Source organism: Acyrthosiphon pisum, chromosome A1 (genome assembly GCF_005508785.2).
Source record: "Acyrthosiphon pisum isolate AL4f chromosome A1, pea_aphid_22Mar2018_4r6ur, whole genome shotgun sequence".
NCBI lineage: Eukaryota > Metazoa > Arthropoda > Insecta > Hemiptera > Aphididae > Acyrthosiphon > Acyrthosiphon pisum.
Genome location: NC_042494.1, coordinates 20,380,370 through 20,395,221, shown reverse-complemented (window position 1 = coordinate 20,395,221; position 14,852 = coordinate 20,380,370). Strand labels below are relative to the sequence as shown.

General features: G+C 29.3%; 1 protein-coding gene across 4 annotated transcripts in view; it reads left to right on the top strand.

Annotated features, from left to right (window-relative positions):
* The window catches only part of LOC100571749, a 151,771-nt gene that overhangs the window by 78,750 nt on the left and 58,169 nt on the right, over positions 1-14,852 (top strand). For all 4 annotated transcript variants that reach the window (XM_029486791.1, XM_029486792.1, XM_029486794.1 and 1 more), the window contains one exon: positions 7,810-8,011. In XM_029486791.1, the coding sequence (XP_029342651.1) occupies positions 7,827-8,011 (185 nt within the window). In that variant the 5' untranslated portion in view covers positions 7,810-7,826. The remainder of the gene's footprint in view (positions 1-7,809; positions 8,012-14,852) is intronic.

The window sequence follows — 14,852 nt, the reverse complement described above, 5'->3', positions numbered from 1 at the left end:
GTGAATGTTTACATATTTTTCAGTTCGATATAATATTTATTTAGTTTTTATTGCTCTCCCTGTCGGTTATTATTACTATACCGTATTATACGCAATACCTCCCCCCCCTTATTTTAGCAGTACAAGTGAATTATAAAAACATCGAAAATATATAATATTTTGTACAATATATTATGGCGATGTGGTTGTGTTGTATTTATTTATTTATTTCGTAATGGCCCATCTATACATACTATACGCATATAGCTATATAAGCACTTACCGGTCGAGTATTAAATTGAACAGCTACACCATAAATGGTTAACTGCGGGGCGAACGAATCAAATGGTTCTTCCACGTATTTCTAAAAGCTTTTACGCGACCTTTACTACGTCGCCGGTAATAAGTGGTTGGTTCTTTCTTTGATTCCGCAGTAACCGCGGTAGTTAGGTAGATACCTATTATAGATAGTAATTTTACATTACGTTAGCGGAGAAACGCGTAAACGCTTAGTTATTTGTTTTAAACTCTGATTGAATGTCGAGAAATATAAGAGTAATAATATAATGCATTGCCTCACAGGATTATATTTTTGTCGACATTTTATTTTGGATAAGACGTAACATACTTAGAAAGTATTGTATCGTTTTTAGATATTGAACGTCCAGTCTGGGAGAGGTAATTACCGTACCTATTTCCCATTAGCTTTTCTTCGGTGTTTAGGTACAAGACGGTTCATCGTTGCTTTTAAACACCACTACCCTACAGTGTAATGATTAGCTAAGTAAGTATATGGAATCATAGCTGACTGTTACTCCCATATCGAAATTCCCTAACATCCTTTTCCTAAATGGTTTATTTTCCTAATAGTATTCTTCCTGAATCTTACATAGTTCCCAAAAAGAAAAAAATATTTTTAATAATAAAAATTATAATTTATTATAAATGAAGAAATTATTAATTTTATTACACAAAACAAAAAAATTAGCAACTGCCCGCAAAGAGCCCAAGTAATTTATGCATTGTATATTATATTATTATTATAATATAATGGTTGCGTAATCCACAGTGATAGACATTGGAAATTCGCTAATTCCTTTTCTGCTGAATTCTGACTTTTCTCATCCTAGACTTAGTTCTGAAAACATTGATTCCAAGTCAGCTTGTTGTTTTTAAATTTTTTTTAAACCCTCGCAGAGTAAAGATCTTTATGATGTTTTCCTATAATATGGGATGAAAACGGTTAAGTCTCTCGCTCGAATTGCTAGTCTTATTATGCAAGTCAGACAGCATTTTTCGTGATGCCTAAGGTATCTAAGAGTTTTAGAAAAGATAATTTTGAGGAAAATAATATCCGGGAAATATTCAATTCTGGGAAAGACTATTCGAAAATTTTGATTCAAGATAAATACCTACAGTAACGTTTTGTACTACGGAAAGTTGAAAAATATGTTATTAAGATAGGATTACTGGTAAATCCGTGTTTCATTGCAGTTTGTTATTTTTTACTGACGCACTGATGTGACACAATGCCATTTCCTTAGATTTTTTATGTATTTTTTTTTTGTTATAGTGTCAAAAGTGTATTATTGTATATTTTTATGTCTTGTCACATGACAACAATATGACATTGTTGTAAATAGTATTATTTTACGTGTTAGTTTTCTGTTATTTTTACTGACGCTTTTGTCTATTGATAAAATTATTTTTTAAAACCAAATTTTCAGAAAACATTTATGGCTGAATTTCAAGCTAAATAATACACTAAAATATATAGTACTGAGCATACTAGAATTATATTTCACAAAACTTTAATATAAAAACAGTATAAAAAACTTAACGTTGTTGATATTATGTATCATGTCAATTGTCAAAGTTTGTGTTCTATCATATAGAACTTCTATGTGTATATCGAACAATAAACAAACATAGAATAAAAGTATTCCTGCAACCATATAGTCTATATTTTTATGTCATTTCAAAAAGTTTAAGAGTCGCATTGAATCAAAAAATCGTCCTAAACAACCTAGGTACATAATAATTTAGTAAATCTAATAAAAATGTAGACAATTCGTATTTTAAAATATATATATATTTTTTTATTTTTTAATAAAAATGAAATCGTTTATTTAATTTAAACTTTATAAGAATGTAGATAGAAAACTTTACGTATATGTATGGTTCCGTTTTCTATGACACGATTTTCCAAATATTTTAACTTTTGCTGCATCTATTATACATATTATAATAATATGATATGCAAATTACAATGGCTATAGCCTTTATAGGTATAGTAAATATTAAACTATACCCATTTTCTATTATAATCTGTAATTTTGTAAACGTGTAATCGGAAGATAATAATATATAGTAAACCATATTAATAGGTGATGTATAATATAAGTTTTCTGATGATGAATCCGTTTAGTTATAATGATTCATATGAAGTGCCAAGTGTAATGACACATTTTTTTGCAAAGGTGAGCATGTTAATGAGAATAATTAACTGTAGCAAGTTTAGTTAATTCAACAAAATTGCCTTCAGTTAAAATTGAAAAAAAAATTAACTAGAAAAGTTTAAAGTTAATAAACTTAACTCAGTTAAAAATTTTTTTTTCAAGTTACAATATTTTTAAGCCATAAACTTCCCCCCTAGTATTTGGATATACACAAACATATACCAAGACGGGCAAGATGTTTAAGACTGTATAAAAAATTATATTATTATAATATATATAATTAGAGAACAAATAACCGAAACTAAAAATAGTTAACGAAACAGTATATCAAGTTAGTTCCACTTGACACGAAAAGAAAATTAACTTAACTTCACGACAATGAAAACTATAAAAAGTTGATTTACAACAATAAACATTTTAACTGAATAAGTTAATAAGTTAAAAACAAAAATAATTAACTAGTTAATGCCCACCTTTGATTTTTTATTATATACTAAACTAGTAGACGTTTAATGATATTTGGGGTTTGGAAAACAATAAACATAATATTATAAGAAAAAAATGACAACCTACATATATGGCACATATCGTACAAGGTGATTTAAAAAGCATACTCAATTTTTTTTCAGTTTTATCCTATAAAAATTAATTTATTCAAATTAGGATTATTTTAATTTGTGTGTATTATAATATTTAAAAATACTTAGATTTTATTTACATTAATAGCTTATGCTGTTTTGATACAAACTTCTTTTTTCCAAATAAGTACACCATTTGTTGATGTAAATTTATAATTGTTGTTTTTTTTGTTAAGCGTTGATGATTTTAAATCGACATATAAATTTTAAACACTTACCTAGTTAGTAGTTACTGAGTTATTTAAATGTGTGCACAGAAAATAATAGTCCTATAAAGTAGTTTTTCATAAAAAATATAAAGTGCATGCTACTACAAAATATTTGATCTATATAGAACCATTAAACCTACCGTAACTATATTCTGACAATTTTTACAAAATATAAATTTGTAATAAATTAATACAATTAATTGAAATAACTTCTATATTATCATCATTATTCCCATAATATTATTTTATAAACTTATTGACATGGACTTTACCTATAGGTAACCCTTATGGCTTATAGTACTTTACTCATTAGGTCTTTAGGTAAGTTAAATAACTCATTTTTATTACGATTTATATAAATTCATTTTAAATGAAACATTATAATGAATACTATATGATCTTTAAGTACATTTCAAAGCGAAAAAAAAATCATAATTTGGATAAATTCCTTATCGGAGAAAATCATATTATATTATAAACAAGCCGTTAGTTTTCATTAAAACGTCACATTAATCTTAAATAATATACCAGTATTGTGTAAACCACTACCCGCACAAATAAAACCATTGTTGAATGTATACATTTTGTATTATATGCGCCGATAATACTGCATTACCACTGTCTACAACTGCAGGAACAACATTTAAAACCGAGAGAAAACTTGCCACAAACATATAGTTCATCCGGAACATTACTTTCAAAACAGAGACTTTCATCAAATGATAATAAATATAATATATATTTTATATACGCTTATAATATATCATTATACAATGTACGTTTCGATCAAATAATAAATCGATTAAGTATCATATTATTGTGTGGATTTAAAACTTTGGCCATCGATATTTTTATATTATAAACAATGGTTACTTTAAAATGTTCAATGTTTTGATGAGCTATGGTTCAATTATAAGCCTAACAAATGTCCCGTAGATATTATTTGTGTTATACCAACATTATCTCACGGACAGTGTAATCCGGTAACGTGCGTTTAAAATAATTATTCATCAGACCTTCGCGTAAATATCTAATTGCACGAAAAACCATCTGCAGAAGTCTAGACTTATTTTTATGGAGATGATAAATCTATAAAAAAAAAAAATCCAATATTTTATTAATATGCACAGTTGATATACCTATTATATTATAATAAATAATAATATGTTACAGTCAAAACCCAAAGTCCCGTCAAAACTAGTTCTAACTAGTCAACACTATAGTTTTCATTACCCACTTCCGTCAAAACTTAGTTTGACTACGTATCGTTAAAATTAGAGTTAAGGGTCCCGGTGCCAGTTTTTCAAATTTTCCACAATTCTATAAAATTTGAAAATTTAATTTTATATTTTAGTTGCTACCTCAATTATAAGACTTCTCCACTAATCTACTACCCGATAACTATTTAGGGGTGGTTGATAGGGTGTATTATATCGAAAAAAATTACTTTATGGGAATAACTCTCAAGCTTTATAGAATTGTCGGATTTTGATGACTATTTTTTTATCTGAAAGAAGAAGACTTCCTACAGCCCGCATCGACTTCTGATTTTGTATTTTATTTTAAATAATAGTATAAAATAATTTATAAAAAAAAGCTAAAAATTGTCTTTTTTTTAAAGACTCATAATTAAGTTTGAGATGAAAATATCGAAAAAAGGAGTTCGATGCGGCCTGTAGAAGTAGAATATTCTCCTCTACTAATAAAAAAAAAAATTATAAAATTTGGTTAACACTACAGGGCAGGATCATTATTCCCGTAAACCGTGTTTTTGAGGACAAAATCACATTGGCTAAGGCGCCCGGTGCCAATGTGTTTAAATTTCTAAATTAAAATCCTAGTTCTAACTAAATGTTACGTGTTTAAGTGTAGATAATTAGATTTCGAGAATGATTTTTTCTTGCACAGAGGTGTTCATTACTGTAGTGATGAATACAAATAAAGTTCCTAGCAATAATATTTCTCTCTACGCAGCCGCAAAAAAACCAAGAACGGGGTGAAAACAAGGCTTTGTGAGGCACAATTTCAAAAAATCATATCCAAGAAATCGTTGCAAAAAATTAGATAACTTCTATGTGACTACCTCAATGCCACGATAGTTTGCCCCGCCGAAACAAATAATAATGTTAGATTATCCATTCCAAATATTAATATACCTGTATTTCTATTACTTAATATGTATAAGTATATTTAAGTAATTATTTCCACTTCTCTCGATACATAGCTCTAGTTTTTATAATTATATTATTATTTCAGACATAACTTTTAACTAGATATAGCCAAAAAAAAAAGTAAGTTAAAACTACTTCCAACGTCTACAGGTCCTGGTATAGTTTTAACTAACAAGTCGAAATCAGTTTTCATGAAAGGGGACAAATTATAGTTTTCACAGATTTCTGGTTGTAACCGTAAAAAAATAACTGCATTCTTATAATATATTATATTGAGTACGTGAAACATTGAACAGCAGTGCTGATAAATTAAACAACGTTCACGGTGGGATTCTTATCAAATATAATATAATTTAGAACGGTCAAACTCTAATATAGTATTAAAATACTACACGCTGCGCCTCGCTTCTTCATAATATTCCTATAATATGCATCGTGTATGCGTATAACAATTATTTTTATTATTATTATAACGATTTCCGACACCGACTCTGCGCAAAATATAACGGCGACGACGGTTATTGCGATATTTTCATATAATATTATAATATGCTAAACGCAAACTGCGGGAAGCCGCAACATGTATAATAATAATAATAATAATAATAATACGTATTATTACAGTGTGTACCTACGCGTATCGAAGTTTCACACACCTCCCATCCACCACCTACGTACAGCACCAGCAGCTGTGCTCCCGGGATTTCGACAAATTTCGGGAAGATTTAATAATAACAATAATAATAATAATCATATACCAAGAACCGGATTCAGAGTCGACGGTATATACTGCCGCTGCTGCGGCTGCTGCTGCAGATTATGACAGGCTCGACTATAACAGCGACCGGGTACCGGGTACTACACGACAACGTGTGTACTGCACAAAGTTAATTATTTATCCCGTGTACCTACCTACCTCGTATAATATTATGTAATGCAGTACACTGTAGTAGGTGTATTACACGGTTAAAGAGAATCAGTATGATGACGACGGGGGAGTGTGCACACCTAAAATATGTAAGAGCATTAACTACTCGACGATATAGTAATTATTATTATTATGAGGGTTGCTGAAACTCGTTCGAGTGTTCCGACTGCGGAATGGCGGCGGCGGCGCGGTGGCCGTTGTGGCAAAATACTACGCATTATACTATTATTATTATTATTATTATTATTATTGTTGTTATTATTAAACCTATAAGTTATATAATAATAATATTATATTGTACTAGCTTCACCTGTGTGCAGTTTTTTTGTGACAAATCCTATATATATATATATATATATATTATATAGTATAAGATACGCCAAATATCCCCTAGCTTTATGAAATAATTCGATCTAAATGGGCAACCACAAGTCGGGAATTGGATTTAGCACTATTGGTACATTTTTTAACGTGGTTTAAAATATTTACTCTCCCAACTTTTCTGATATCTCTCCAAACAATCTCTGAGATTTTCGTCAAATTCAATTGAATGGTTTTTGAGTATATAAGCTACACACATACATTTGGTTTTAAGATTTCCCGGAATGATAACACTCCAGTACTCCAATGATATGTATCTACCTATTTTATTCTCAACTGTGAGTATTGAACTATTTTCGAAACACTGTCGTTTTCATGAAAGGGAAAAAGTCGAAACATTTCACATAATATTTTACGCAACTATTGTTATGCATAATGTGACTTTTAGTACCTAAATCTAATTTATTTTAAACAATACCTACATTATTTTTAATCAGTTGTTACTATAATATTATGTATTTTATACATTTAAAAACTAAACTAATTTAAATTTAAATAGATGGAGCTTAATGATTAATAATATAACTGAATATATATCAAAATGATTATTATAATTCCTTGTTTACAGTTTACCTAGAATACTGTAAGTGTATCATATTTAATAAATGGGCCTCATTAAATGTTATGGAGATAATACCAAAAACTTTTCTCTAATGAAGTACCTACAATTTCAATAAAGATCATTCCTAACAATAATAAATAATACATAATTCACTTTATATATTTTAAATTTGAGTAGGCACCCATGTATAAAATATAAAATATATTATATATGTATACATACATGTATATATTATTTTGTGTACCTATAACTGTGATTTTGACATTTTTTGTGGATTTTAAATAAAAATTATTTAGTGTACCTAACCTAACCTAACCTACTAGTCATAAAAAATACATTAATTTTCTTGATTCAAACTGTACATAATGTCATAATATAATATTTACTTAATGTTTAATATTAGCTAAACAAAAGCTGTCAAAATATTTAAAAATAATTCAGATGTTGGTTATCACTTATCATATAACTTGGACTTTTTACAGGAGGAGGAACGGTGGTGATGATTGGTGCGCCCAACCTTCGAAATCCTGGACCTAACGGGACATTGACCAATGGCAGCAGAGCGTTTCAATGCCATCCGGAAGGAGAATCCGAGGCTACCATAACACTCACACTTGTCGGCTTGGGCATAGTTGCAAACACGGTGCTTATGGCTCTCATAATATTCAACAAACATCTGCGAAGGTAATAATAATGATATTATTCAAATTATAGACACGTGAGAAAATTATCAAGATTAAAGTACGTTTTTCCACTTAAACCGAATAAAGCTGTCATATAAATTCTCTTAAGAAAGATGTCAGCGTAATATTTGTTTTCTATCTCAGACCCACGTGCAACACAGATCAACCACATTCACCGAAATCGTCTTTTGCTCTTTTGATTTTTGAGTTATCTCAGACTAAAATCACCTATTACAAAAACTATATAGCATAATAGTATTAAGAGTTTGACATATTGGTTCTAAATTGTCTTAATATTTGATTTTGAATTCAACTTTAAAAATAAAAAGTAAATGCTATACGTGGAAATTAATATTAAATTGTCTTGAGACCCAACTTTAGAAAAATCTATATGCCATATCCTCAAAAATGATTTTTCTCAATAAGTCTTGTTATGGTTGATTTTATTCTAAGATGACTCAAGAACAAAAAAAAAATTGTTTTGCGTGAATGCGTTTGGTCAACGGTGATGAGAGAGAAAACAAACAGTTCGCTGACATCCCCTTAAAATGTTAAGCAAATGGGGTGGGTACAATCTTATTACAATTTCACTTATGTCATAATATCATGTATAACTTATCGTTGCCCACATCTCCCTGAGAACGTTCTTGATCATTATATGTACACGCGTTAAACGCCAAACTTAATAATAATATATGCTGCGTAATATAAATTTAATGCACGGTATACAACACACGTCTCGATAAATTTCGATAAGGATTTTTGGCATGCACGCCAAAGCAAAGCAGCGGTAGCCGTCTACATCAGCTTTATTACTTTAATAATATATAGGTAGGTACATGCTCGACGAGGTGCTAAATCACAGAAACGCAAACAGTCCGAGTCCGCGCATGTTACACGTATAATATATTATATTATTATTACTCATTAATAATTAATTTATATTATAATATATGCGTTACACCGTTTGATGATGTTTTCGGGTAGTGTAAGTTAACTTGTAACATCCCGCGGGTTGAAAGACGGTCCAAGACGACGTCGTTGTTCAACGACGCCCAGATCTATATACAGCCAGCCATATATAAAGATCCGGATTAGGACCGGGATATATCACTATAGATGTTGAATTTTTTTTTAAGGGGAGTGGGTGGAATATGTTTCAGGTGAATGAGAGTAAGAGTATTAAAAGGCGGACTTGAGAATATTATGGGTACTTTTTTGTGTGTTGATGGCTAACAAGAAAGCGCTGATTGGAGTGAAACCTTGGCCAGCGATAAGAAGAAATAAAAAATATTAAATATTGATGTATAATGTATAAATAATTTTGGTTCGCCGAAATGGTCTCAATGGATCTCGGTTGGCGAGTAGTGACTTATTTTGGCATCATATAATTTATATCATAACGCGCCGGGTTGAACTAACGTTACCTGGAATAATCACAAACTACGTACCTATTTCGACATAGATAAATCATAATATAGTTGTTAATATTATAATTAATTATATACTTAAGTATCTATTATAGTAAACATATGTAAATAAAACGCTTCTATAAGTGTTTATACTTTATTCCAATACGTAAGGTTGGTTCAAAATGATCGTAGGTAGGTATACAATAGTTTAAAACGGATATAGGTTTTGTACATTTTGTACAAATTTTGTGAGAAATTGGAAAAAAATGTATAATTGTAGATTAGAATTCATAATTACTTGCTTTGTTTATAATTACTACTAAGCTAATTTGTTTATAATGAAATAAATGTATTGGTAATAAATACTACATTTTATTTTCTTGGGGTAGGAGTGGCATATTTAAAAGGGCCTATGGAGGCACCTGTTCTGAATCCGGCACTGATTATGGTACAATAAACTAACAATACCTACCTGACAGTTTTAGAGGTATATTGAAATCGGCTTCGTTACACACCCTCCACATCATATTAAAGGTTACTAAGAAACATTATTATTTATTATGCATATTGTTTAAATTATAATTATTATTTATATAATTTATTGTACATATTTTTATATTTTGCAATTGTCTCTTGGTTATTATTAATTACATATTATATCGAAGCAACCTCCAAACCTCCATATACGTTCATAATCAACCACTGACCATTTAAACTGTATGATATTATAATTATGTGAACATGGTATATTATAATATATATTATGTCAGGCGCGTAGCCAGGATTTTTTTTAGGGGAGGTGTTTTAAATGCATATTTAAATATATTAACATAATATACGGGGAGCTTTACACACTCTCTCCATAATTGGAGTCATCAATATTTATATTAATAATATTAAATATTATAAAATATTGCATAACCATACGACAACGATTTTTGTAGAAATTTGAAGCATAATAATAATATATATTTTGCATAATAAAGGCCAAAGAGAGTGGGGGGGGGGGGGGGGGGGGTTGATTCATCGCCAAAAGGCAAAAACATCCTTTTGGCTACGCCAATATGCTATATTCATAGTTGTAGGTACATCGAATATACTAGTACATATTGTATAGGATTACTATACCTACGAATGTATACCTACATAATATTACATTAATATTGTGCCGATCGCATTGCTCGGGCCATCAATCGGTATTCTAACTTAAGTAGAACATCAAAATATTCAAACTAGACATAGTTTTAACTTATACAGCCATTATAGATGTTGGGTATTTGTTTTATACAATTCGAATGCTTCTGAAAAGTTTTTTTCTGATTAAATTATCAAAAAATTAAAATTAAAATTAGTTGCAATTAATCATAATATATAAGAGCGTTTTACTGCAGTCACAATAATCATAGGCGCAACACCCCCAAACTTTAATTTAGCACCCCCAGTTCAAGAACACCAAAAATTGAAAAATCATATGAAAAAAATATTTTTTTAGCTTTACGTAAGGTTTTTTTTTTTTATTTCATCGTTTTTAGCGGAAACACAAATTATTGTTTGTAATGATTGTAGGTATATCAAATATTAGAATTTAGAATTCATCAACATTTTCAGTTAGAAATTTATAAATGTTTTTCTTTTATAGCTGACATTATAAATGTTGATAGAAGACTCTTCACAATTGGTCCTACCTTCAACAAAAAAATAGTTTACTGGAAGGTAACATATATTTCTTATGAGCGTTTAAATCTAAAATGTGTACGACATTGAATTTTCAATTTTCATCAGTAAATTAACGATCAATCAATTTTTGATATTTCGTTGTAATTTAAAAACAAATAATTCTAGATAAGTACTTGAAATTTTTACCAAATGTTAAAATTAAAATTTTCATTACATGGTAAAATGTTAAAACAATTTTGACTCTTTTTGAGCTATTTATAAGTATGAGAAATTTTTCAGTTAGAAATTCATAAAAGATTTTCTTTTCATAGCTAAGATTAAAAATGTTAATGAAAGATTTTACATAAGTTTTTCCACCTATAAAAAAAAAGGTATACTTAAACAGAACATTAATTTTTTATGAGTGTTTGAACTTAAAATTGTTTCTATATCCGATATTCAGCGGTAAATCGAATTCCCATTAATCGATTTTTTTAGATTTTGTTGTATTTCCAAAATGAATAACCGTAGACTCTTGAAATGTTCACCAAATATTTATATCAGCATTTTCTATGCATCATAAATTCTTCAAAGAATTTTGACTCTTTATGAACTATTTATAGCTATGAGAAAAAATTTCAAAATGAATTCAATAATAACACATCCATTACAACAACATGCTCAACAACTACTGTACAGCAAAGCGGTACCCACTTGACCACATTTTTTATCCGTTTATACTTCCCGGTTACTATTTTTATCACCTAAACAATATAATATACCTTATGTATTCACCAGGTATATTACTGTTGATTTACATAAATATTAGTGTCCTTATATGTTTACGGTGCATTTAGGAATGGTTATAGTAATTATAATTCGATGTACGTTATTTGGGGATGTGGGGGCATACACCCCGCGGGTCTGTGTTCTTTACATAATTTTAGCACCCCCAGTGTTTGGCCTCTAGTTGCGCCTATGGCAATAATGCTCTATTATAGCGTAGGTATATTTCCACAATGTCGTGTATTAGACAATTAAACAATTTATCCGTTTTAATCAACCAAAACGCATCTGCGTGTATTATAAATTATAATATTGTATAGTATCAGACATAGGCGCGTACGTATGTACATTGTACATGATATATATATATATGGCACGAACATGCATATACGTAATAATACATACTGGGTCTGAGTGTAATACATAGGTATATATATTATAATATATTTAGTAGTGCACAAACGTCTTCAAATTCAAGACGCTACGCCGGCGACAAAAAGCTCATTCGCGCCGTCAAATGCACTCGACCATATCGGCCACGACGAATTAATATGGAGAAACGTATATTATTTATTATAATAATATATTATTATTATTATTATTATTAATATCATACCGTTGCGGTTGTGGCGCTCACTAATATTATTACGTCTGCCCCGCCCGAATCCTCGCCGTATAGAGGTATACAACCGATATTATATTAGATATATGTACAATACGCGTATGTAGGTACGTTTATTATAATATATATTATATATATATATATATAACTATTGTAATAAATTATATACCTACGCACGTACACGGTACACGACGATTTACCATCTCCGCAGTGCGATGGTCTTGACACCACGTTCGGTTAATATTTCTTACGCAATATACCATAATAATTATTAACACGATAGTATAATATTATAATAATAACAATACCGCGGTCGTATATACGTATATTATATTGAACTGTTATTAATTATAGGTAGGTAACCACAATATTCAATACATATCATTTGTTTTCTGTTGCTTAAAAGTGTGATAGTGTGGGGGAGAGTGAAGGAAGGCGCGCTTTCTCCGCTAAAAATAACTTAAGTGATATTTAACTGGTATGTAATATATTATAGTTATATTCCACCCCACTCAAATCAACAAGCAATACTCAAACAACAATTAAAAATGTAAATATATCTATTGCTAAAACTAAGATAGGTATTAGATTGTCAATGGCAATATTCTTGTATTTATACGAGCCTACCAGTATAATAGTCAATTTTTTTCAATGTATATTATTTTTGCACAATTAGTTGTTTTTACAGGTACTGATTCACACGGCGAGATAGTAGATGTAGGGCGGGATAAACCCTTATCGTGAATAAAATATTTTAAAGATGAATTTACTTACTTTTAAGTTAGTTTTGTTTGTTTCTTCAATAGTCGATTAAATTAATTTTATTGAAGAGAGGAAGGGGTGATAATTAAGTTGAATTGAATATGATATGTGTACGTGTATATGTATACCCCCCTTCCCGATTGTTTTTATTATTATATCACTCAAAATCATAGTATGTATATAAGTATATTATAATATAATTCACTTGATATAATATGTACTTATACTTACTACTTAGTACTTAGTATACACCAGTGTTTGGATAATTCACTTGAAAACTGAACTCGTTCATGTTCAATATACAATTAACTCATAATAACGTTCTTATTCATTATTTTTTCAAAGGAACGCGTTCAATTTCACGTTAATTGAAGAAATTAACGCGTTTATTAGGTCGTTCATTCAACTATTTATTATAAAATAAATTTCTACATACAGAAACGAGACAAATAATTTATTAATTTAAGACTTTGTGAATAGAAATCAGACACGTAAAAACACCTCTTAAGTAAATATATTGTTGTATCTAATTAGTTCAAACTTTACTTGAAACAAAAATGGTTAACATTTCAAAATCAAACTTGATTTTATTCTGTAGTTATCCATTCACGTACCTAACCTACCTTAGCTATAAATGTACAATTCACTAGATAAAACATTATTAAATATGAATTTAATTTGAACGGTCTGTAAAACTTTAATACTGTAGAATACGTATTTCGTTCATGTTCACTCTATTTATAAGGAATGAGTGACGTTCACTAAATATGAACGTGAACGCAATGAGTGAGCGTTCACAAACTCGTTCTTTCCAAACATTGGTTACCAGGAGCGCTATTGAAATTTGATTTTCAAGAAGGCAAAAATACTTGGTACTGTTCTTATATCTAGGCGAGAATAACACTGCAGGCTCTTTGGTGCCTAAAGTTAGAATTTTTACGAGATTGGTCAAAGTAGCGAAAACTTCAAATTATTTTGCAATGACGAGGTACGCACTCGACACGTACAACTGTATAGTAGAGGCGGTTACCTCCTTCCCACCCTCTTTTTTTGATTTAATTTTTATTGTATAATGGTTGGCGGTAGCTTATATTTATTGCTAAAATAGTAAAATATTATATATAAACTATAAAGCATTTAAAATTTAATAGATAATAATAATCGTAAATAATAATTAAAACCAATTATAAACAAAACAAATGTATATTTAATACATTTAAGTTAGGATCGGATGTATTTTATAATGAAACAAAGAACAATTTTTCTTAAGAATATTCTAAGCCTCAAATCATATTATAAATATATTGTTGGGCGTATGATGTATGGTTTCAATTGTTGATCAGTAGTATTTACGTCACTTTAAACACTATTTTCATATCGTCATAATATTGAATAAAGTCGGAATTTATATATATATATTGTCTAGTATTGCACACCATATTATGTCATTATGATATAACTCGTTATTCTTATAATAATTAGACGTAGAAAAAAATTCAATAGTATTGTATAGGTACCTATAATATGCACTGAGAATTAACTTATTTGTCCTGAAATACGGTTAATGTAAAATTATAAAATTCGTATTTTTGTTAGATTTACAC